General features: G+C 52.4%; 2 protein-coding genes and 1 long non-coding RNA gene across 4 annotated transcripts; 1 reads left to right on the top strand and 2 right to left on the bottom strand.

Annotated features, from left to right (window-relative positions):
• The first annotated feature begins 1,076 nt into the window (after nt 1-1,076).
• LOC120757151 (uncharacterized) lies at nt 1,077-5,061 on the top strand. Its single transcript, XR_005702385.1, has 2 exons — nt 1,077-1,132; nt 2,466-5,061. It is a non-coding gene; the product is annotated as an uncharacterized LOC120757151 (long non-coding RNA).
• On the bottom strand, nt 2,236-7,239 carry CLRN1 (clarin 1). 2 transcript variants are annotated; one of them, XM_040074306.2, is made up of 3 exons: nt 6,987-7,239; nt 3,441-3,620; nt 2,236-2,560 (listed from the first exon to the last, which is right to left on the bottom strand). In XM_040074306.2, exons 1-3 carry the CDS (start codon nt 7,237-7,239, stop codon nt 2,256-2,258), a joined length of 738 nt encoding a protein of 245 aa, XP_039930240.1. In that variant the 3' UTR covers nt 2,236-2,255. The 2 variants fall into 2 exon arrangements, with proteins under 2 accessions (XP_039930240.1, XP_039930239.1); XM_040074305.2 differs by having other exon boundaries at nt 2,236-2,521.
• Nucleotides 7,240-9,576: 2,337 nt separating this feature from the next.
• Nucleotides 9,577-19,587, bottom strand: GPR171 (G protein-coupled receptor 171). Its single transcript, XM_040074439.1, has 3 exons — nt 19,471-19,587; nt 17,163-18,159; nt 9,577-9,702 (listed from the first exon to the last, which is right to left on the bottom strand). The coding sequence occupies exons 2-3, from the start codon at nt 18,108-18,110 to the stop codon at nt 9,577-9,579; spliced, it is 1,074 nt and encodes a 357-aa protein (XP_039930373.1). The 5' UTR covers nt 18,111-18,159; nt 19,471-19,587.
• Nucleotides 19,588-20,611: the final 1,024 nt, after the last annotated feature.

The raw sequence follows: 20,611 nt of genomic DNA, 5'->3' as shown, positions 1-20,611 counted from the left end.
GAGCAGTGCTCTGCTCTGCTGTGCTGTGCTGTGAGCGGTGCTGTGAGCGGTGCTGTGAGCGGAGCTGTGCTGTGAGCGATGCTTCGGGCGATGCTGCGGGCGGTGCTGCGGGCTGGGACAAGGGAGCTGCTGGGGAGCCGCTCTCCGACCCTCGCTGCTGAGAGGCACCGACCGCCCGGCCCGTCACACGAGGATGGAGCTGTCCGGAGAGCCCTGCTCCGCGGGCTGTGCCGGCAGCATCAATGATTAATGCCGCGGGAGCGGCGGAGGGTGGCAGGAGCCTGGGGCAGGAGCGGGGGCATCTTCCAGCACGGGGCAGGATCAGGGGCATGTTCATGGATGCAAGGAGGTCCAGGGTCCGTGCTGGGGCGCCCCCGGGGTCCTTTCTGGGGTTCCCTCAGGGTTTGCACTGGGCAGACCCTACCTGCTCTTTCAGCCCGTCAAATACACAGACGTTGTCCTTATTTTATTTTGCTGGTAAGAAGCTGTCGTTTCCCTTAGGAATGGCTGGGCTGATGCTCAGGGTGGGACGTGGGGGAGGTCGGGCCGGGCTTTGGGCACAGTGACCCTTGTGAGAACACCCAGACCCCGGGTGGGAGCTGCTCTTGTCTGCACGGTAGAGGAATGTGTTTGGGTTTGCTGCGTAGTAAACATCACCATGAGATGCAATACAAATGATGCTTTAAGAACATACATTAACATTAGGAGGAATATGCATATAGATTAAGAAGAAAATGACGGAAAAAGCTGGGAGTTGTGCTGACTTGCAGAAGCCCTTCCACAGTGATAAAATCCAGGGAGATGCAGAGGCAGAGCTACCTTGGGAAAGGATACAGCTGGCAAACCTTTACAATAAACAATGTTTTGCCTTTCAGAGTAAAAGTACAAAAAATGACATCAGAGTCAGTAAGGCCTTGTGGGCACAGAGGGCTCTGATACCTGGGTCGGGTCTGTACCTGGGCACAGGTGGGTCCTGGCTGGGATTGCCCCTCACCTCCAGCTGGCAGGGTTGTGCCTCACCCCCAGCTGGGCACAGCCCCTGCAGATAAATGGGGCAGGGGCTCTCCCCCCTGTTTGCTCTGGAGGCCATTCCTGTGTCCTGTGAGGAGCACCTCATCTCCAAGGCACCCAGGTAACCCACAGGAGTAGTGTTTGCTGGTGTGATCTCTGCCTGGGGAAGCAGCTCTTGCTTTAGCTGACCTGGGGATCTTCAGGGGCGAGGGACGATTGTCTGCCTGCTCTGCCCTCCCACACCAACCCCTCCCGTGTTCATCGCCCAGCCCCTGCTGAGCTGCAGCCTGCGCAGGAGCCTGTCTCCTGGGTTACTGCTGCCCCTTGCCGGAGGTCCTGGCTTGGTTTGTTGGTATTATTCGATAAGAAGTTGCGGGGCTGTTCCCTGGAGGGGCAGTGCAAGGTGGAGATACCCAGCTCAGCCCCACTGCTCTGCCCTGGGAAATGCCCTTTCCCTGCCTGGTGAGCTGCAGAGGGTTTGTCCAGTGCTGCCAAGCCTGGCTGCCTCCCCCAGGCAGGCAGGAGCACCTGGCATCTGCCCTGCACCCGCTGCTCTGGGTCAGCTCTCTCACCAAGCTGCAGCAACTGTGGGAAATGAGGGCTCCCAGGGCTTCAGGGTTGGAGCATGGTTTGGTTTGTTAAAAGGAAAAACCCGGAGAGTTTCATGGAGAGAAATGAAGCTGTTGCCATGCATCTGAAGCTGTTCGAAGTGCAGGTGCTTGGGTTGTGTCCTCTGAGCACTGCACACGTGAGCTGGAGTCTGAGGGCTGTGAAGGCAGAGCCTGGCCCTTGTCCTCACCAGCTGGGTGTCCTGGGGCCCTGCTGCTATGATGTGGTGACGGCTGCATCCTTGACTTTACCAGGGCTGAAGGGCAGAGCTGCTGCTGGTGAGGGTTTGCTTCTGCTGCAAACCATTGATTGGACTTTCCAGATTCAGTGCAATGCTACTGGGATTCCTATTTTTCTTCATACCAGCCACTTTTTAAACAGTTTACAGGAAAAAAAAAAAAAAAAAAAAAAAAAAAAAGTCTTAATAAGATCTTACCCCAAGAAAGAGGGCTTTTCCATCCAGACATTACCATACAGCACACCTTTTGTTCTGCTTACACCACATTGACACTTATTTGAAACTTCTCTTTTTTTACCTTGTCTAGAGCTAATCATTCACAAGTTGGTACATCTGGTGGTTGTTGATGTAATAGTGACAAATTTCTTTACTTGAAACATTCTTAAATCCCATCATTTTAATACATCAGGTCAACCGCTCCTGTGATTGTCCCTGACTCTTTTGATTTTGAAAAGGGAAATTCAAATCCAGCAAATCGGATTAGCAGGGCATTGAGGAAGTGCACCAGGGAGCAAACCAGGATGGTCCAGAAGGAATTCGCAAACTGTTCACTGTGAGTCTTGAATGTAAAAGTTCCCTCTTTGAAATTGGCAATCTTCTCTGACAGGTGGTGGATCTTCACCTCTGAGGAGAAGAGGATCATGATGAGGCAGCCACAGGAACCTGGAAGGGAGGGGGAGATGCTGGTCACCTCAGCAATCCCTCAGCCACGCTGTGTGATGTATGCTGCAGCCAAATACCACATGGAGAACGCTTCTATGGCCCTTAACTTTAACGGGGATTACTTTTGGAGTCCAAGCCAATGGCTATTGAAACGGGGAAGCTTTTCCAAGCGAATTTGGCTCAGGACCAGGAGCACTTAGCAGGGCTGCTTTAGTGCCCTGAGCTGGTGAAGTATCCGTGCTCACGTTCAGCTTTAAGTTGCTCATTGTCCCACCGAGCACAGTGGAGCTCTCCGGGTGCTGAAGATAAACACGTACCGAGGTCCTTTGTTAAACTGCGATTGTAACGCTCACTCCCCTGCGGAGTCGGGGTGCATCTGCCTGCCAGGCAGGCCAGCAGCCCGGAGAGCGGGTGTGTGCCGGGATGGGGCCCCTCTGCTCCTCAGAGCGGCTCCTCAGAGCCCAGCAGCTGCTGCCAGCCTCTGGCTCCCCGGCTGCCCGTCTCTCCTGCCCTGGGGAAGGCTGTGCTGCTCGGGGTGCTGACCTCGCCCGGACCCTGCCAGCTGCACCGCTGGCACATCTGGGTTGTTTTTCCCCCTGTTCCTACTCTGGCCTGGCTCCTGGGTCAGACTGTGTGCGGGGTGCCAGCGATGCCACCCCAGCTCTGGGTGCCTGGGGCCCTTCTGTCACGGCCTCCTGCAGCTGCTTGCCCCTTCCCCTCCTGCCACCCACCCTCACGGGGGTTTCCTCGGTTTGTCTCTCAGCTTTAACTGGGAGAACGCGTGTTCTGCTCGGGCAGACGCCCGCCCTCCTGCCTTTGCAGCCCAGAGTCAGCGCAGGCACGGCTCAGCTGGCTCTGCTGGGCTGGGCAGCGGGTGCTGGCGAGCGAGGCCAGCCTCGGCACAGCCTGGGCTACTCACAGGAGATGAAGCTCCAGAGGTACAGCCCCACGGGGCCGTGCAGCGTCTCGTAGGGGCTGCCAAAAGCGTTGAGCATGAAGAACCCTGCTCCCACCAGGGCAAATATGATCAGTACCGTGCAGAAGAGAATGACACTAACGTGGATACTCGCAGGGATGATTCTGAGCAAATCTGGAAAAACTGAAAACAAAACAGACACAGAGTTATTGTACACATTAGGCAAAGTCGTCTCTGATGTCAGGCCGGGGGTTCCTGCTCGTTTGTGTTAAATGTTTTAATCCCGCTCTTCTAAATGCAACCAGATGGAATTACTAACTAGAAATGGTTTTTCATGGATGCTTGGAGGCAGAAAAATTCTGTGAAACTCAGAATCATAGACAGGCCAGGAGAGAGAGCAGCTCCAGGGAAAGGCTCTCCTCCCCTCCCTGAGGGTGGTATTTGGTCCTCAGTGTGGGAAGCATCTTCTGGGGAAAAGCCAGGACATTTGAGGAGGCAGGTCTGGAACAAGTGCCGCTGAGGCCTCTCTCAGTGTTCTGGGGCTGATCCCCCTTGGCTGAAGGCTCGGCCATCCACTCCCCTCTGGGAGTGGGACAATGAATCTTTCTTTAGCGTTTGTTTCATTTATGGTCGTGAGGTCCCACAAAGGGTTGTGATGTGGGAAGGGAAATTATGCTGTGATTATGGATGCACAAATTCAGGAATAATTTATTTTAAATATTTTTATGCAGCTTTTAAGCTACTGTTTCAAATTGTGGGCCTGTTTGTTTGGAACACAGGGATAGTCATTCAGACAGCAAGGGAAAATGATTTTAAAAATTTCCTGTTTGGCAAAAACAGGTGCTTTGGAAGGAACGGTGAAATTCACTTCACTGCTCCTGAACCATGGGGCACGATTGAAGTGAGGTAATAATGGCTGGTGCTGCTTTGCTGTGGTTGTAATGTGTGGAGAGTAACGCAGCCTCACATGATTACTCCTTCTTGTAAAGTCTGTACCAGCAAACTGCTCTGCAGCTCCACGCAGGAGCACAGAGCAGCAGGTAGAGGGGTACCAAACCCATTTATCGTCCTGACTAAACAAAAGGGAAATTAACGAAACAAATGTCTGCAGAGCGCAGAAGCTGAACCAGGCCAAGTGCAAGGTGCTGCACGTGGGCAGGGCAGCGTCAGCACAAACCCAGGCTGGCTGGGGTGGGCTGGGGGCTGCCCGAGGACAAGGATGGGGTGCTGTGGATGAGAACTCCCCGTGTTTTGGCCACGTGCTCGGCGCCCAGAGCTTCCCCTGCCCCGGGCTGGTGCCACAGCAGGACAGGGGGATTCTGCCCCTCCGCCCTGCCCGGGTGCGACTCCATCCACAGAGCTGCCCCAGCCCCAAAACAGCACGGGGTTGCTGAGTGAGTCCAGAGGAGCCATGGAGCCGGGCTGGGAGAGCTGGGGGTGCTCAGCCTGAGGAAGGGAGACCTCAGAGCCCTTCCAGTGCTTCCCTGTGCAGGATTCCTACAAGGGACACCATTAGCTCCTGTGACGCTGTCTGATGTTTTGGGAAAATGTGCAGAACTCTGTATTTAATAATACAATTTGGTATGGTTTGTTTTAAGAAAATAAATTACGGCGTGGTATTGAATCCTCCCCTGGGCACCTGCATCTATAGCTGGTTCTGTCATTAACATTTTATACGTGATGTATTAGGAAAAATTAATTCCAGAAGCAAAGTTGTCTTGAAAGGAAAACCTTCCTCTGTGGTCCTGAATGAGCCCATGTGTGCTATGCATGGCAGAGACCTTTAGAAAATGAACCACTGACCTAGAAACTGATGGGAATGAGTGGGAACAAATGGAGCAGAAGTTTTCCCCAGCTGAACTGGGTTTGCTGGCTGGGCAAATTCATATTACAATTAAAAGAGAAATAGTGGTCACAGGGGAGCATTTAATGGGGACAAGCAAAGAACAAAATAATTCAGCCTATTTTCCTTGTCTGTTCTCCTCAGACACGCTAAAGTGCGGTGTGTGCATTAAGCTATGGCTGTGTACTTTATAAGTTTGTCCTGCCCTCTGGAATGCTCCTGCTGAGCTTCCAGGGTTCTGAGGTGGTGGGAGGGGGCTGCTGCAGCCCCAGGGAACAGGATCAGCACCTTGTGCTCAGTGCTCTCTGCGGTGAAGGCTCCTGTCACTGACTGAACCTGAGGGCCAGCCCCAGAGCTGCTGGCAGCTGCACCAGCCCTGGTTAGAGTCTCACCTACAGCAGTAAAACAAATCCTTGGGATTGCACAGACCCCTCTGAAAATTCAGCCACGGTGCGATAACTGCACACTGGGATGGAACACAGAGCAATCAAGAGCGAACTTCAGCAGTATAAACAGACTAGTGATGGAATTTAGAGAGAGCAAATACAAATACTATATTAAATTAGCTTTTAATAGGTTTACTATTTTGGGAAAATGTTATAAAGTAAATAATTTCTGGTACCTAGTCTGGAAACCTTCCCTCGCATTAAATCACGGGTGTGAGCAATTTGCATGTGCTGTTGTAGCAGAATGATTATAAACCGACCTGCAGTAACTTCAGGAGAGGTATTGTACACGCAGAGACTGGCTTTTACTGCCTGCTCCGCCTGCTGCTGGATACAAATGTGTCTCGTTTCATAATTTTTTAATTGATCTTCTTATCCTTGAAGATTAATAGGTTATGCACGCAAAGTGAATCCGTTACCAACACTTCTACGTTCTGTGTGTCAGGTACCAAGCCAGCCCGCATTCCCAGACAGCCTCCCCCAGTCCTTCTTCCAATTAGTGCCACAGACTGCAAGCTTTTGGGCTGTTTGTTTGTCAACAGCAGCCAGTGCCCCAGTTCTTTGCTGGTTTAGCTCGTTCTTCTTGACAGCACAGAGGTCACGTTGTAACGCTGGCGCACAGAGGAGGACGACAGAGATTAATGAAACCCCCCGAATATTCTTTTTAAAGTAATAGCATAAATCTTTTGGAATGTGGCTATCTGTGTAACTCCACCCTAGATTCTTGAAGACATTAGCCAGGCTGTGCTAGTATCATAAAATAAGTTATTGACCCTGGAGATCAGAGCACGGTCAGGGCAGCGTTTCTTTGGAGGATCCCGCGCTGAGGGGCTCGGTGTCCGAGCGAGGGGCGGTGCGGACAGCCCGGTCCGGCTGGTGTCAGTGCGGACAGCCCGGTGCTGACAGCCAGGTGCGGACGGCCCCGTCCGGCCGGTGTCGGTGCTGCCAGCCCGGTTCGGGCAGCCCGGTGCTGACAGCCCGGTTCGGGCAGCCCGGTGCTGACAGCCCGGTTCGGCCGGTGTCGGTGCGGACAGCCCGGTGCGGCCAGCCCGGTTCGGGCAGCCCGGTGCTGACAGCCCGGTTCGGCCGGTGTCGGTGCGGACAGCCCGGTGCGGCCAGCCCGGTTCGGGCAGCCCGGTGCTCACAGCCCGGTTCGGGCAGCCCGGTGCGGACAGCCCGGTGCGGCCAGCCCGGTTCGGGCAGCCCCGTCCCGCGGCCCCGCCGGGCGCTGCGAGCGGCTCCCGGGCCATCGGTACTCACATGAGAACTGGAAGGGTCGCCCCCCGAGCCCGCACTGCCGCACACGCTGCCCGGAGAAGAGCCCGTACTGGATGTCGCCGATGAACTTGTGCAGCTCCGCGCCGCTGGCGTTGACGAGCAGCGCTCCAGTGCTGCACAGGACCGTGCCCCTCACCCAGAGCTGGCTGCCCACGGCCGCCGCCGTCCCCAGCGCGCAGGCCAAGCTCAGCACCCCGGCGGTGCAGAAGAGGAGCTTCTTCTGCTGCGCTGGCATGGTGGCACACGGGGCTGCGGGAGCGAGGCGGTGCCCAGGTCCTGAGCGCGGCAGCTGCCCGGATGATGGAGAGCTCAGTGCCCGGCCAGCCCTGTCCTGAGAGCCCCGGCACCCGGCCAGCCCTGTCCTGAGAGCTCAGTGCCCGGCCAGCCCTGTCCTGAGAGCCCCGGCACCCGGCCAGCCCTGTCCTGAGAGCTCAGTGTCCAGCCCTGTCCTGAGAGCTCAGTGTCCAGCCCTGTCTTGAGAGCTCAGTGTCCAGCCCTGTCCTGAGAGCTCAGTGTCCAGCCCTGTCCTGAGAGCTCAGTGCCCGGCCAGCCCTGGCTGGAGGATGCTGCAAATTCTCTTCTTCCCTGTGCCCTCCTGTAGAGCTTTGCAGATGTCTCAGTGCATCCGCTGTCACTTGATAGCGAGGGTTTAGGATGACAGATCTCTGTAATTTGAGGAGTGCTCTGCTCGTCGCAGCCCCCGGGGGAGTGGATGAGTTGGGGGTTCAGACGACAAGCTTGGCTGCTCTCTCTGATTATCTGTCCTCCATAAAGGAAGATTTCAGAGGGTTTATTTTGCAGGTTTTCTTTTAAGCCAGCAATGCGGAGCTGCTGTCTTGTGGGTTTATTTTTTATTGTTTTCTTTTCTCGGTTTTGGGCTTTGGGGGATTTTTCCATCTGGGTGTATTTCTTTTTTGCTGTTTTTTAAGGTAATGCCCAGGTACCACACAGCACCCTGCCAAGGCAGGAGGCCTCTCTTCAGTATCCAGTTGCCTTTGGGCACCTGCTTGCCCTTGCTCTCCCTGTCAGGGTGTTCCTGGCAGGGGCAGAGTGTCTGGTGGGTGCAGCACTGTTCTGGCTGCAGCGTGTAGGATGCTCGGGCAAACTCTTCAGTCCAGGTTTCAAATAGACACAAATATGTTTTGTCTTACAGCTTGGCAGAGGAGCCAGCCCGCCCTGAGGCTCAGGAGCGCACAGTGCTGTGTCTGTGTCCTGCTGCTGCTGGGCACCTGCCTTGCTCCTCACACGGGCCGAGTCACGGCGCGGAGTCACTGCGGAGCGGCCAGGGCTGCATCCATCCGCCCACTGCAGCAAACACAGGGTCGGGTTTTCTGAATCAGATCACCTTACTGCTGTGTTACCTGCATGCACACACTCTGCAGGTGGTTAATATATATACATATAATCTACTTAACTAGATGAGTCTAGTTAACTATACAGGTTTTAAGGCAAACCTGGAATTGAAATGAAACAAGGCTGTGTAAAAGGGATATACTGATTTGGTTTGGGTTTTTTTTTAAGCTAGTGCCTGTTTATCAGACTTGTTGGTTCTTGCCTTTGGCAAGCGCAGCTGGATGTGTGAAATGCATGACAGCGTAGGTCAGTACCAGCCTACTTTATTGCTATTGTCAGCTTCAAATTATCTATTTGAATTATTTCAAATTATCTATTGTTTGACTTGAGAATTGCTTAGAGACAAAAGGCACGTGATTTGCCTGTTCTTGTCCATAACACATTTAAGCATAAACTCATTTGTAGAGAGCTGCTGTTAATTTTAGTTAGACTTGTTTGCAACCCAGTGTCTAGTCTTGTTTTACCAAAGTACCTCGTGTTCGTACTGCCCCAGAGATGCAGCACAGGGAGAGGACGTGGCATAAATAATGGGTGGGAAGGGGGAAAGTTCTCATGTTTGCTTACAGTAACTGTGGTAGAGGCATGTGCTCACCTCTCCAGCACCTGAGGAGAGAACAGCTCTGCTGGGCGAGGGGAGGGGGTTCTGCAGGGCAGGACACGGGCTCCAGGCTGTGACTGCAGCTGCAGCCCTGTCAGCAAGGTGTGGGATATCCACTGGTGTGGGAAAAGGGAGCTCTAGAGCTTTTCTCCTGGAGAATCTCATGATGTCCGTGCGTCTCCTGCACCTCTGCTGGGGGAAGGAGCGGCTCTGCTGGCCTGATGGCCAGGCCTTCCCTGTGGGATAGAGGGTTTGCTCCATGCATCTCCTCCTGTCCTGGACACCCAGAGTGCCTGTGAGTGTGCCTGGGCAGTGGCAGCACCGCACTGACCTCTGGCCTGCCAGGGTTCCTTGGCTCTCCCCAGCCTGTCACTGATACCTGGGGCCACTGCAGGACACTTTGTGCTGGTTTTGTCACATTTATGTACAGTTTATATTGCCTTACCCACTTCCAGAGTTTTCAAGACTGTAGAACAGAGGAGTCTGCTTGCTTGTGTTTGTTGCTCAGCAATCACAGGAATATCAAGAGAGTGATCATTTCCTGAAGAAGGATGAGCTGTGTTTGTTTGCCCCCCTCAGCCCGGATCTAGTGAGAGTTCCCCTGTTCCTGCTGTTGTTTGCTCAGTGTCTCTGGGGGTTGCACAGCGACGTCCTGCTGCTGGTACCAGCAGTCTGCTGATGCTCGTGGGATCGCAGCATCATGGAACAGGTCAGGGACCTCTGCCGATGATGTGATCTGTGCCCTCCCTAGGGAAGGCCGGCCAAAGCAGGTTCCCCAGGACCGTGTGAGGCTGGGTTTAACACTACCCCAGTGTTCAGGCAGTGTTCCAAAGAGCTCTCCTGCTGGCAGCTCCCTCTCTAAGGGCTGCAGCTCTCCCTGGCTCTGGCAGTGCGGGAATTCCAGCGCCCAGGGCTCTGGGCTGTTCCCAGGGAAGGTGTGTGGGTGCTCTCTGAGGAAGGGGAGTGGGGGAGTGTCCTCGACCCTCTCTGCTGAGGGGCCTGAGCCTGGAGGTCAGATTCCCTCTGGTTCTCAGTGTGCTGTGACTCTTTTCCTTTTGAAGGTGGATCTGTTCTGGGAATGCCGGGTTTGTCTCCGTCCTGGGCTGCTGGGCTGTGCTGTGACCTCTGGCAGTGCCACAGTGACTCTCTGCTGGTGACACAGCTGGTCATCTTCCTGCTCAGCCTCTGCTGCTTGGCTCAGTGTGTGCTTGTTGTGTTTTCTGTCACGCTTTCCGTCGCGCTGCTGCGCGGGTCTGTGGCTCAGCCTGCATTCGGACCCGCTCCCCATCCCTCCAGAGCAATGCCTCTCTCGGCGATGTTTGCCTGGGTGCTGCACTCTAATCGAGATCTGGGCTGGGGGAGCTTCCTGAGAAGCAGAGCCGCAGTCTCAAAAGTAAGCACCTTTAAGATGAGCCAGCTCTCTCCATCTCGGGTGATGCTGGAGGTCTGACCTCCAAGAGCAGGACGTTCTGCCCCAGCTCTGCTCTCTGCCTAGTGCTGCAGGGCGCTGGCACTTGGGGCAGGCCACGGTAAAATGAATGGTTTGAAGCCTGTCAATGCTAAATGGTTCTTCTGAAGTAAATGCTAAGTTCATGGTTGTAGTTGTTTCACATTTACTAAATTTTGGTCTTGGTACTTACTATTTTTGTGAGAGAGAGACTACGAGAAAAACAAACCCTAAGATCTAGGCGAATCAGAGCAAGGATAACTGAGAGGTAATGGCTGCAATCTCCTCTCCATTCATAATCTGTAGATGATGGATTTAATTTTTACTTACATGAATTGTGTGTGGGTGTATTTGATAGAAAAGCTTTGGGTTTAAATTCCTGGGCTATTTTGTACAGAAGAATATTCTAACACTACGCACTTTTGGAGTTTTTTATATTTTGCCTCTGCTCCTAAACCCATTTCCAGAGGCCAATGAAAAATTTAATCAGAAATCCTTTTAAAGTCCTTTTTTTAAAAATGTGTGTGTAGCACAGATGATAATGGCATTGGGTCCAGGTATAACGTCAGACTCCTGAGTTTCCTTGGAAGGTATTTGGAGAAAAGAAGAAATATCTGACTTTAAAAATACACTGTTGGAGAAAAATTCAAAAGTGGGAAATATAAGTGGGTCTGTTTGGTGACTCCAGCCGTGTCTTGTCAGTGGCTGTTCTGAGCCACAGTGGCTGTTCTGATGGTGGTGGTTCAGGACCCTCGGCACAGGCCTGCTGCATCCTCACTGGCACAGTGCTTTCACGGCTTTGAAAAACAAGCAGACGGTGGTGTTGGGGGGATGACATGTCCGGAGGCATTTCCAGGAGACAGACGTGCCAACAAACCATTATGTGGAGCTCAGAGCAGGTGCGATGGAGTGAAACACTTGCCAGAGTTGCCTTTGTGTTCCCAATACACTTTTATGGTAATCAGAGAGAAACTGAGGAAGGAGAGCTGTCACAGCAGGCAGGAGAAGCTTCTGAAAGTTCTTAACTCCAGTGCCTGGGTGACATCAGGACCTTAGCACACGGATGTGCTGTGGTTTTGAGCAGGTAGGGTGTGATATAATTTAGGTGTTGGCTTTTTGTTTGCATTTGCCCTTGGAGCTGAATGATGTGGTTTTGTGCTGTTGCACATGTATTTGAATCTTTTTTTTCCTTTCTCTCTATCTGTGTTCCAAAGTTCTTCTGCCTTCCAGATGTAATTGTAGTAATGTTCTCTCTTTGTGTTTCAAAAAACAATGTTGATAGGGGAACTTCTGAAAGTCATTATTCTGTTCTTAATGCAGGGTGTCCCAGCCCCGGGCAGGGTGTCACAGCCCCGGGCAGGGTGTCACAGCCCCGGACAGGGTGTCACAGCCCCGGGCAGGGTGTCACAGCCCCGGGCAGGGTGTCACAGCCCCGGGCAGGGTGTCACAGCCCCGGACAGGGTGTCACAGCCCCGGGCAGGGTGTCACAGCCCCGGACAGGGTGTCACAGCCCCGGGCAGGGTGTCACAGCCCCGGACAGGGTGTCACAGCCCCGGGCAGGGTGTCACAGCCTCGGACAGGATCTCACAGCCCCGGGCAGGGTGTCACAGCCCCGGGCAGGGTGTCACAGCCCCGGACAGGGTGTCACAGCCCCGGGCAGGGTGTCACAGCCCCGGGCAGGGTGTCACAGCCTCGGACAGGATCTCACAGCCCCGGGCAGGGTGTCACAGCCCCGGGCAGGGTGTCACAGCCCCGGGCAGGGTGTCACAGCCCCGGGCAGGGTCTCGCAGCCCCAGACAGGGTGTCACAGCCCCGGGCAGGGTCTCGCAGCCCCAGACAGGGTCTCGCAGCCCCAGACAGGGTCTCGCAGCCCCGGGCAGGGTCTCACAGCCCCGGGCAGGGTGTCACAGCCCCGGGCAGGGTCTCACAGCCCCGGGCAGGGTCTCGCAGCCCCAGACAGGGTGTCACAGCCCCGGACAGGGTCTCGCAGCCCCAGACAGGGTGTCACAGCCCCGGACCGCTGCCCGGCTGCCGAGCCGCCCCACGGCCGCTGGATGTCGGCCGCTCCCCGCAGCGGGAGCGCTCCGGCGCTGCAGCGATGTCACCGCGAGCGGTGCTGTTTGTCTCCTTTGTGTCTCGTTTCCTTCCCTCCGATAAACTTCTGCTTTTCCCTGGCAGAAGAGGCCGTAAGTCATGAGGTTGTGTACGCTTCCTTCGGCCGGCAGCTCGAGTAAGCCTGTAAGGATTTTTATTTTGTAAATAGCATGTCCACAGCTAGGACGTCTGCCGACTGACATGGTTATTGCTGTTAAAAATGTCCTTTGAAGGACTGCTGCCTGTGTTTTGATGTGAGCCCAACTAAGCATGTTTGGAGCCTATTTCCTGTCTGTTTTTCCAGTTTTAATGTCTTGGTTTGAGCCTTTATCATGGATCACCAGTGTTTTAGTGGTCGCTTGGCAGTGCTGTCTTAACGGTTTGACTTGATCCTGAAAGCCTTTTCCAGCCCGGAGGATCCTGTGAAGGTCTCTCCTGTGTGCAGGGGTCTGTACAGGCACGGGGCTCCCGTCAGCCCAAACCCCTGTGCTCAGTGCTGCTGACAGCGGCTCAGCGCTTCCTTCGTCAGGTTTCAGATAACAACAGCAGTTGTTGAATTGTTTTGGTGGGAGGGTCTGGTGGGACACAGAGATGTAACACCACGATGAGTACAGCGGCAGGGTTGCTGCCTGGTGAGCGTGGCCATGAGCACTGAGCAATGAAAGAACCTCTCATTTCTGCTTCTCTTTGACTTGTGTGGGTTCCTCAGGACATTTGCCTGAGTAGGAAGACTCAAAATCTAGAAAGCTATTCTGTGTCATAAAGCAGTAAATTCACTTTCTTTTCAGATGGGATTGCAGAGAAAACTACTGACCTCATTTCTGGCCACAGGTATTTTCCACGTGACATCTCCTTGACTGATATCATCTCTAGTGCACAGCTCCAGAGTGGTTCTCACAGTGGTTTATGGTGAAGGTGTAAATCCAGTAAACAGTGTGTATTGCTGCTGCACAGCACCAGTCCAGGCTTGGGACACCTGCGACTCGTCTGCAGCCCCAGTTAGGCAAAGGAGTCCCTGTGAGGGCAGGAGTGGATGTGGGCAGAAACAGAAGGGTGAGCTGGAGAATGCAATAGTGACTTTCTCACGCCTGTAACAACTCCTCTGTGAGTTTGCTTGTCATTTTCCTAGGCCTTAAACCCACCCAAATTTTACCTAACACTTGAACTCCACCTATTTTACTTTCTGTCACAGTCTGTCACAGGTATCACTACGGAAGGGAACTGATAAAGAATGCCTTTTTCACCTCTCCAACCTTTTAAGAGCTTTAGAATGGCTGGTGAGACTCCTGAACTTGTCAGTCTCCTGTGTAGCAAAATCCAGCTTGGTTAAGTACAGCTTGAAGCAGACCTCAGCAGTGGGGGGATACCTGGCACAGGCAGCTTGGCAGCGGGATTTTCTGGCAGTAGTGAATGGAGGACAGAAGAGAGTGACTGATCTTTAAGAACTGGTGTTGAAATCACTATGTAGAATCCTGAAACTCCAGGAATATTTATGCACGTAGGGCTCTGCTTTTAAAGCTTAGAGCTCTGCACTTGTATTTAGTCTTGTTTCTCATGTTGTCTTTGACGTCCATCTGAATTCTTATGATGCCAAGAGATGTTTTTCACTTAAGAGTGAAAAAGTTCTGTTTTGAATGTGGTTCTCATGAACGGGGCTTGTGACAAATGCGGGGAGTTGATATTTGTCTTTCTGAGATCACTTTTCTGGAAATGAAACAGACAAACAAAACTCCCCACCCCGCTGTGGGAAAGGAGCTCTGATGGATCTTAGAGTCACGGAGCTTCAACTGAACATTTGTAACTACGTGAGACCCAAATCTGAGTGTGTTGGGCTGCCTGACAGGAAAGAGAGACAAGATGAGCAAAATAGTATCTGCAAATCAGTCTGCTTCCACAAAGGCACTGAGAAAATAGAACATGTTCTGAGCCGTCTTGTGATAGTTTTAATAACGCAGTTAGTGTTGCTTTGGTTGCTCAAATTGCTTAGTTACCTGTCTGGGTGTTCTCATCCTTAAATATTTTACGAAATCCAACACCAGGTTCCTCCTCATCTAAAGGAGTTAAAGTAGAAAATTTCTCTGTAATGAAAAAATTTATTTTGTGACTTTGATAACTTAAGAGGAACATGCAGCTTCAATCTTGTTTTTTCTTGTGACCTTAATTCTGCTCTTTGAGCAGCTTGAGCCCCTCTGAAGCGTGGTCTGCACTTGTCCAGCTGCAGATGCCAGACCCCAGAAAAGACAAACCCAGAGCCTGATTTTTGTGAGAGTTGATGCGTTCTGGGTGTGTGTGAGTGAACGTGGTGCTGGAAGGGAGGAAGCCCTGAGGTTCAGCCTGTGTGAGACAGGAAGCTGTGTGGCTCCACATTTGTTATTTCCAGTCAAAAGCAAAATAACCTGTCTGATGATCAGACCCTTCAGCCTCACTTGTCTCAGCTGCTGCCAGAGCCCTGTGTTCCAAGACCCCAGCGTGTGGGAATGGCTCTGGTGGGGCTGACAGAAACCTGCATCAGTGGGGAGCAGAGTCTTTTGGGCATTCTGCACTGCCTTCAGAAATCTATAGCATCTCTGGTTCTGTTGGTGATTTCACCATGTTGCTTTATTTGGGAAAGAGAAAAGCCTTTCCCCTCCTCCCTCCACCCTCCCTGCCCCAGCTCTCTGTGTGTGCAGAGCAGCCTCGTTCAGCACAAACTCGTGTTCTTCTCTTCTGAGGAGGGAGGCTGGGGCAGCTGTGGAGCAGAAACTCTCATGCTCTTGGGTCTGTAACTCCCAGTCACTCTGAGGGAAGTGTTCACCTACTGAGGGGGTTGTGCTTGGCTCCAGCCTTGTGATGGTCCCTGCTCTGCATGACTTCCACTGGTCTCGGGGAAAGAAGGGAAATCACTTCTCTTTAATTTGCAGGTTGGTATTTTGAAGTCTTCAGAGAGCTTGGGAGGGATGAGTGAGATCAGCAGAGCCAGCTCAGGAGCACACGAGGAAAAAGTGCTGGATGTAAGCGCCATTGCATCCCATTGCCGCTCTGTAAATGCGGGGTTCTAAAGACACGTGGTGTCTCTTAAAAATGTCAGAAATAAAATTGAGCTTTTGGGGATTTTTTCAGCTTTGGCTATCTGACAGATAACGCCTTTAGAGGTTGAGGGGGAGTTGGTTTTGTTTATTAATGTGTCAGAGTGATGCAAGTCACAGTCTGGAAACAGGTGGAGGAGGTCTGGAAGAATGAGCGTGTAACTCCTGTGTGATTTACCCAGCTGAGTGGGCTGGGGGGCTCTGTGGGTACACTGTTCCTGTTCCTCTTGCTCACAGAGCACTTCACCCTTCCCTGGTTTTGTGATTAGGATTGCTGAGTATCAGCAAATCAGGATCTCAGTCACCAGTGAGTAGTCAGCCAAGGGGGACAGGCTGAGGGAATTGATTTTCCCATCCAGTTCTGACCTCCTTTGGCAGCTGCAGTATGCCACACTCTTCCCCATACCCCTGGTGGGTGACCAGTGGCACACCTTTCCCTGGTGGGTGACCAGTGCTCGTGCCCCTCGTGGCACTGTGGGGTGGGACAGCAGAGCAGGGCAGGGATCCTTGGGAACCCACCATGGCCCAGGGTCTAGCAAAAACTTGCTAAATAGGACATTTTGTACTGGGGTTGGGCGGATGAAGGAACACCAAAATATGTGAAAGAAATGCCTCTGAACTGCACAGGACAGGTTGGTGTCTCCTCCTCCTCCCCCTCCTGCCCACCCCATGCTGCTTCCAGCCTGGATTTCTGGCTGCTGGTCTCCGGACTCACAGGGACTGGAGGAAGCCCATGAGTGACTTTCCAGATCCCAGCCCCCGTGCACATCAGTGCTCATGCTTCCCACTGTGCTGGAAAAGGGCTGCAGATATTGAACAGGCCTCAAATTGAAACATACCTGCTTAAGAATTAGTATTATTATTATTTTAAAACAACAATGATAACTTTTTAAAAACATCCTTTTCTTCTTTTAAATCTTTTCCATCCAGGGAGAGTCAGGTGAAAGTATGGTGTGATATATACAGTTTTCTTTTCTCTGAGCTGTTTGTGCAGGCATCTCTGGGGGCTGTGTGAGCTCAGGTGTGCTGTGTGTGAGCTCAGGTGTATTGTGAGCTCAGGTGTGCTGTGTGTGAACTCAGGTGTGCTCTGTGTGAGCTCAGGTGTCACACAGTGACACGTGTCCCTTGGTGATGTTCTCCTCCTGCGTGGGCTGGCAGCCCATCAGGAGCGCTGTCCCTATCACCAGGTGAAGGTGATCCCTGTGACCCCAATCCCGGTTTGGGCGGGTTGCTCATGGCTGATGAACGAGATGAGTACGATGGAGAGTTCAGAGATCTGATTTTAATGCATCTGACTGCAGGCAGCACCCCAAAACGAGGGGCGAGGTTCGCCTGGCATTTTATAGGGTTTTACCTGGGACAGGTGTCCAAACTTGGTTGCAGGGCTGGGGCTTGGCCTTATATGTCTAAAGTCTCAAACCAATGAGTCTTATTCCATTAGCATCTTCCTAATGTCCCACCTGCCGAGGTCTCAGGTTTATTCCCTCCGTGTAGGGAACCCGGGCTAAGCTTGGATCTGTTCCCACCGTCAGCTGTCGGTGCTGCAGGCGGGCACGCTCTGCTCCTGCCTTTCACGGGCCGGGCTGCGGCTCTGCTGCTGCCTGCTGCTCCTCCGCGGCCGTCAGCGCCTTCGCCCCCCTGGGGGCTGCGAACGCCTCGGCGAACTTCAGCCGGAAGGATCTGGAGAGGTGGTAGTAGAGAATGGGGTCGAGGCAGAGGTTTGAGACGGCAAACAGCAGCGTGGACTCCTTGGCTTTGAAGAGGGCGCGTTTGAGGGCGCAGCCGGCGCTGGCGCTGCCCTGGCTCAGCGTGTAGGGGATGCGCACGGCGTGGTAGGGCACGAAGCACAGCAGGTAGGCGGCCGTCAGCAGCAGGATGTGCCGCAGCGCCCGCCGCACGCCGCCCGAGCGCTCCCCGCGCCCGTGCCGCCGCAGCTGCCTGGCGGCCAGGAGGTTGGAGACCAGCATCACCGCCGAGAAATTCAGGAAGATGGCCGTGCAGATGAAATTGGTGAACACGTGCCAGTCCCTCCCAAACTTTGTTTTGAAGTCGATGCACCCTATGCCGGGCCTTTCTTGGACGTGTTGTATGGGGATGGCCATGTTGGGCACGGTGATGAGGAGAACCGTGACCCACACCACCGCAGACAACATCTTGGCAAAGCCGGGCTCCTGGATGCGGTAGATCTTAGAGCTGTGCATCAGCTGGAGGCAGCGATCCAGGCTCACGAACCCCAAAAATATGATGGATAAATACATGTTCAGGTAGATGAAGCAGGCCGTGACTTGGCAGTGGAATATTCTCAGATTCCAGGACGCAATTCCTAGGTCAACAATAATCTTCACCGGCAAAGTCAAAATCAGCAAGAAATCTGCAGTGAGGAGGTTGATTAGGTAGATGCTCAAGCACTCCTGTTTCTGGTCCTTCTGTGTGAATGCCCACAGTGCGAAACAGCTTCCAATAATTCCCGTAAGAAAAATCAAGTAGTAAAAATAGGTAAAAGGTTCCATTTCCTCATAGAGGTGACATTCAGAAATGTTGCTCAGCATCGTAAACTCTTTGTGCGAGTTGGCTTTGCTGGCAGAAGGTATCAAAGACCTACAAAAAGAACCAAGAGGACGTCAATGACATCAGCCTTTCCTGAGCAACAGTAGTCATCCTAATAGAATTTTGTCTGATAAATTCTAAAACAAAACAAAACAAAACAAAGCAAAAAAACCAGTTAGGAAGAAATATTTTTGTCTCTCTTCATGCTGCTTCCCAAATATTCAGGAGGGCTTTGTTCTCATGCTGGAAGAATTAGGAATGTGTTAGGATTTGTTTCTGAAGCCTTCTGAGCAGCATTTCCAATACAGGAGCTTTTCTGACAGTGTTTGGTTCAACAGCCTCCTCCAGCCAAAATGCTAGACAAAAAGGTTTGAGTCTATTTAAGCATCCAGTTAATGACAATCACACTAAAACATTATAACCTTTGAAGGATTGAAGCTATGCCCGTAAAAAAGAGTAATATTTGTATCATCCCTGTTCTGTGAGAATGCGTTGGGAGTTCTGAGGGCACGCGCTGTCCAAGCAGTGCACAGATATGTCAGATGGGTGAGCAAATGGTCCTCATCAGTCCTAAGGTTTGCAAACTGCTTTCCATTCCTGCTTGAACAGAGAGGGAATTAACAGTGTTTTTATGAAGCCTTTAGGAAAAGCACATTTTGAAAAAAGCACGTAATAAATAATTTTGCTTGCTTTCTTTGTAGGCTTCAGTAGAAAAGGAAAGTAGAAAATTGTGGTCCCAATTTAACTAAATACCCCTCGAAGACTGAGGGCTTTTTGATCGTTTGCTGCACTGTCAGTCTGCCACAGAGAATGGCTGTGGGAAAGGCTGCTCCTTTGAATTTCTTGGAACCAACACATTTATGTCTTGAGCAGCATTAGACTGCAACATTTCCATTTCTGTTTTCTATTTTTTCCTATATTGTACAGAATATTTTATACAATGTAAGAGAACTACTGCACACATAGTTTAATCTGTTAAACCGTGCCCAGGTTTGCACAGTTTGAAAAGCAAAACCATTTCAGATACCGCAGTGGTTTCAAGCGTTGGGGAAGGCAGCTTGCTCCCCGCAGGTGTCTCGGTCCCTGAGCGCAGGAGCCGGCCGCAGCGGGTCTGGGCAGGGCAGGCAGCGCTCCCTGCGCGGAGGTTTCCTGCTCCGTGGCAGGGGCAGCCCAGCCCGTGCCAGTCCCTGGCGGGCAGGGGCACCCGGCACAGCCCCGAGGGACGGTGACCGGGGACAGCGGCTGCCGCCGCGGCCGGCGCTTGCCGAAAGCTGAGCCCAGCCTCCGGAGCCGGGCGGTCGGAGTCTGGGCTGCGCACTCCGGAGATCTAAACAGCCTGCGACAGAGGCTGAAACCACCCACCTGTCCTGGTGGCCTGGGGTCCCGCCAGCATTGTCTGCCAAGGGCTGATGTCCCTCAGACGCCGCTGTCCCCGCGCCGTGTGTGACCTCCCGCCCGGGCTGCTCCGCCGCCTCTGGAAACGGGGCTGCGGTTTCCAAACGAGCTGATTGACGCAGTTAAACTCGGCGTCAAGCGGCTGAATCACGTGGAATTACCCAAAAGAGAGTGACAGAAAGAAATAATTGCTCACGGCACAGCCCAGAGCCCTCTCTTTCCTGTTCCTGGGGGAGAGGCGTGTGGGGGGCTGCGGCTGTATGACGCCGCTGCTGGTCTTCGCTTTTGTTCTCCAAAGTCTGAAACTCTTCTTTCCCCTTCCCAGCATTTATCCCACATTTAAAATCCACCTGAAATCAGGATTTTGCAATGTAGTTGGCCCTCATTCATTTTAATACGCCTGCATGAAATTCTAGGTTCTGGGAATCTCATGGTCTTTGTTTTAGAGTTACATCTTTGTTGGCAGATTTGAAGACTAACTGGGATTCTGCTGATTGCAATGAACATTCTAAATATTTGTATATTTTCCAAGCACTATTAAAAATAAAAATGACACATTAGAAAAGTCAGGGAAATCTTTATTTTTTGTTTGGTTGGTTTGGGAAACCATGAGAAAAGATCTGACTGAGGGTGAGGTACTGGCAGCGATGCTGAAACTCCAGCTCTGGTGCCCCTTGGGCTGTAGCTGGGAATCCACAGGAATTTACAAACCCTGCCCCAGAGCTTTGTGGAGGAACAGATGAAGAATGTCTGCTTTTAGGTTTAGTCATAAACTGAAAGTTCAGGCCATATTTGTCAAAATGTTTGCAAAGCTTCATAATCTGGGATGATCCTGTGTCCAGTTGTGAGCAAACATCGACTCATTTTACAGCGTTCTGCTCGTGCAAAGCTGATCTTCCTATGCTTGTCGGGGTTTTTTAAACCCAGGCTGCAGCAGTGGCAGTGGTTTCTGCCTGTGTGTCTCTGTCAGTCAGTTCTCCCTTTGCTGTAGAGTCAGTTTAAAGCTCAGGGAACTTTTCCAGGTCTAAAAAGACAAAGTGAGGGTGGGGTAAACCTTTACTGCATAATGGTCAGCCTTGCCTGCAGAAGTGTTATGGGAAGAGAGCAG

Source organism: Hirundo rustica, chromosome 10 (genome assembly GCF_015227805.2).
Source record: "Hirundo rustica isolate bHirRus1 chromosome 10, bHirRus1.pri.v3, whole genome shotgun sequence".
Lineage (NCBI taxonomy): Eukaryota > Metazoa > Chordata > Aves > Passeriformes > Hirundinidae > Hirundo > Hirundo rustica.
Note: the sequence above shows the minus strand (reverse complement) of the source record. Positions and strands in the feature narration are given on the sequence as shown.

Excerpts from the sequence above, each read along its gene's own strand:
- CLRN1 (XM_040074306.2), bottom strand. The coding sequence starts at position 7,239 with ATGCCAGCGCAGCAGAAGAAGCTCCTCTTCTGCACCGCCGGGGTGCTG. Across the intron at positions 3,621-6,986 it reads GCGACCCTTCCAGTTCTCAT|TTTTTCCAGATTTGCTCAGA; the intron begins GTGAGTACCGAT and ends TTTTGTTTTCAG. Across the intron at positions 2,561-3,440 it reads CCTCTGGAGCTTCATCTCCT|GGATTGCTGAGGTGACCAGC; the intron begins GTGAGTAGCCCA and ends AGCGTGGCTGAG.
- GPR171 (XM_040074439.1), bottom strand. The coding sequence starts at position 18,110 with ATGCTGAGCAACATTTCTGAATGTCACCTCTATGAGGAAATGGAACCT. Across the intron at positions 9,703-17,162 it reads CGGCCGCGGAGGAGCAGCAG|GGAGGGCACAGATCACATCA; the intron begins GCAGCAGCAGAG and ends GGCCTTCCCTAG.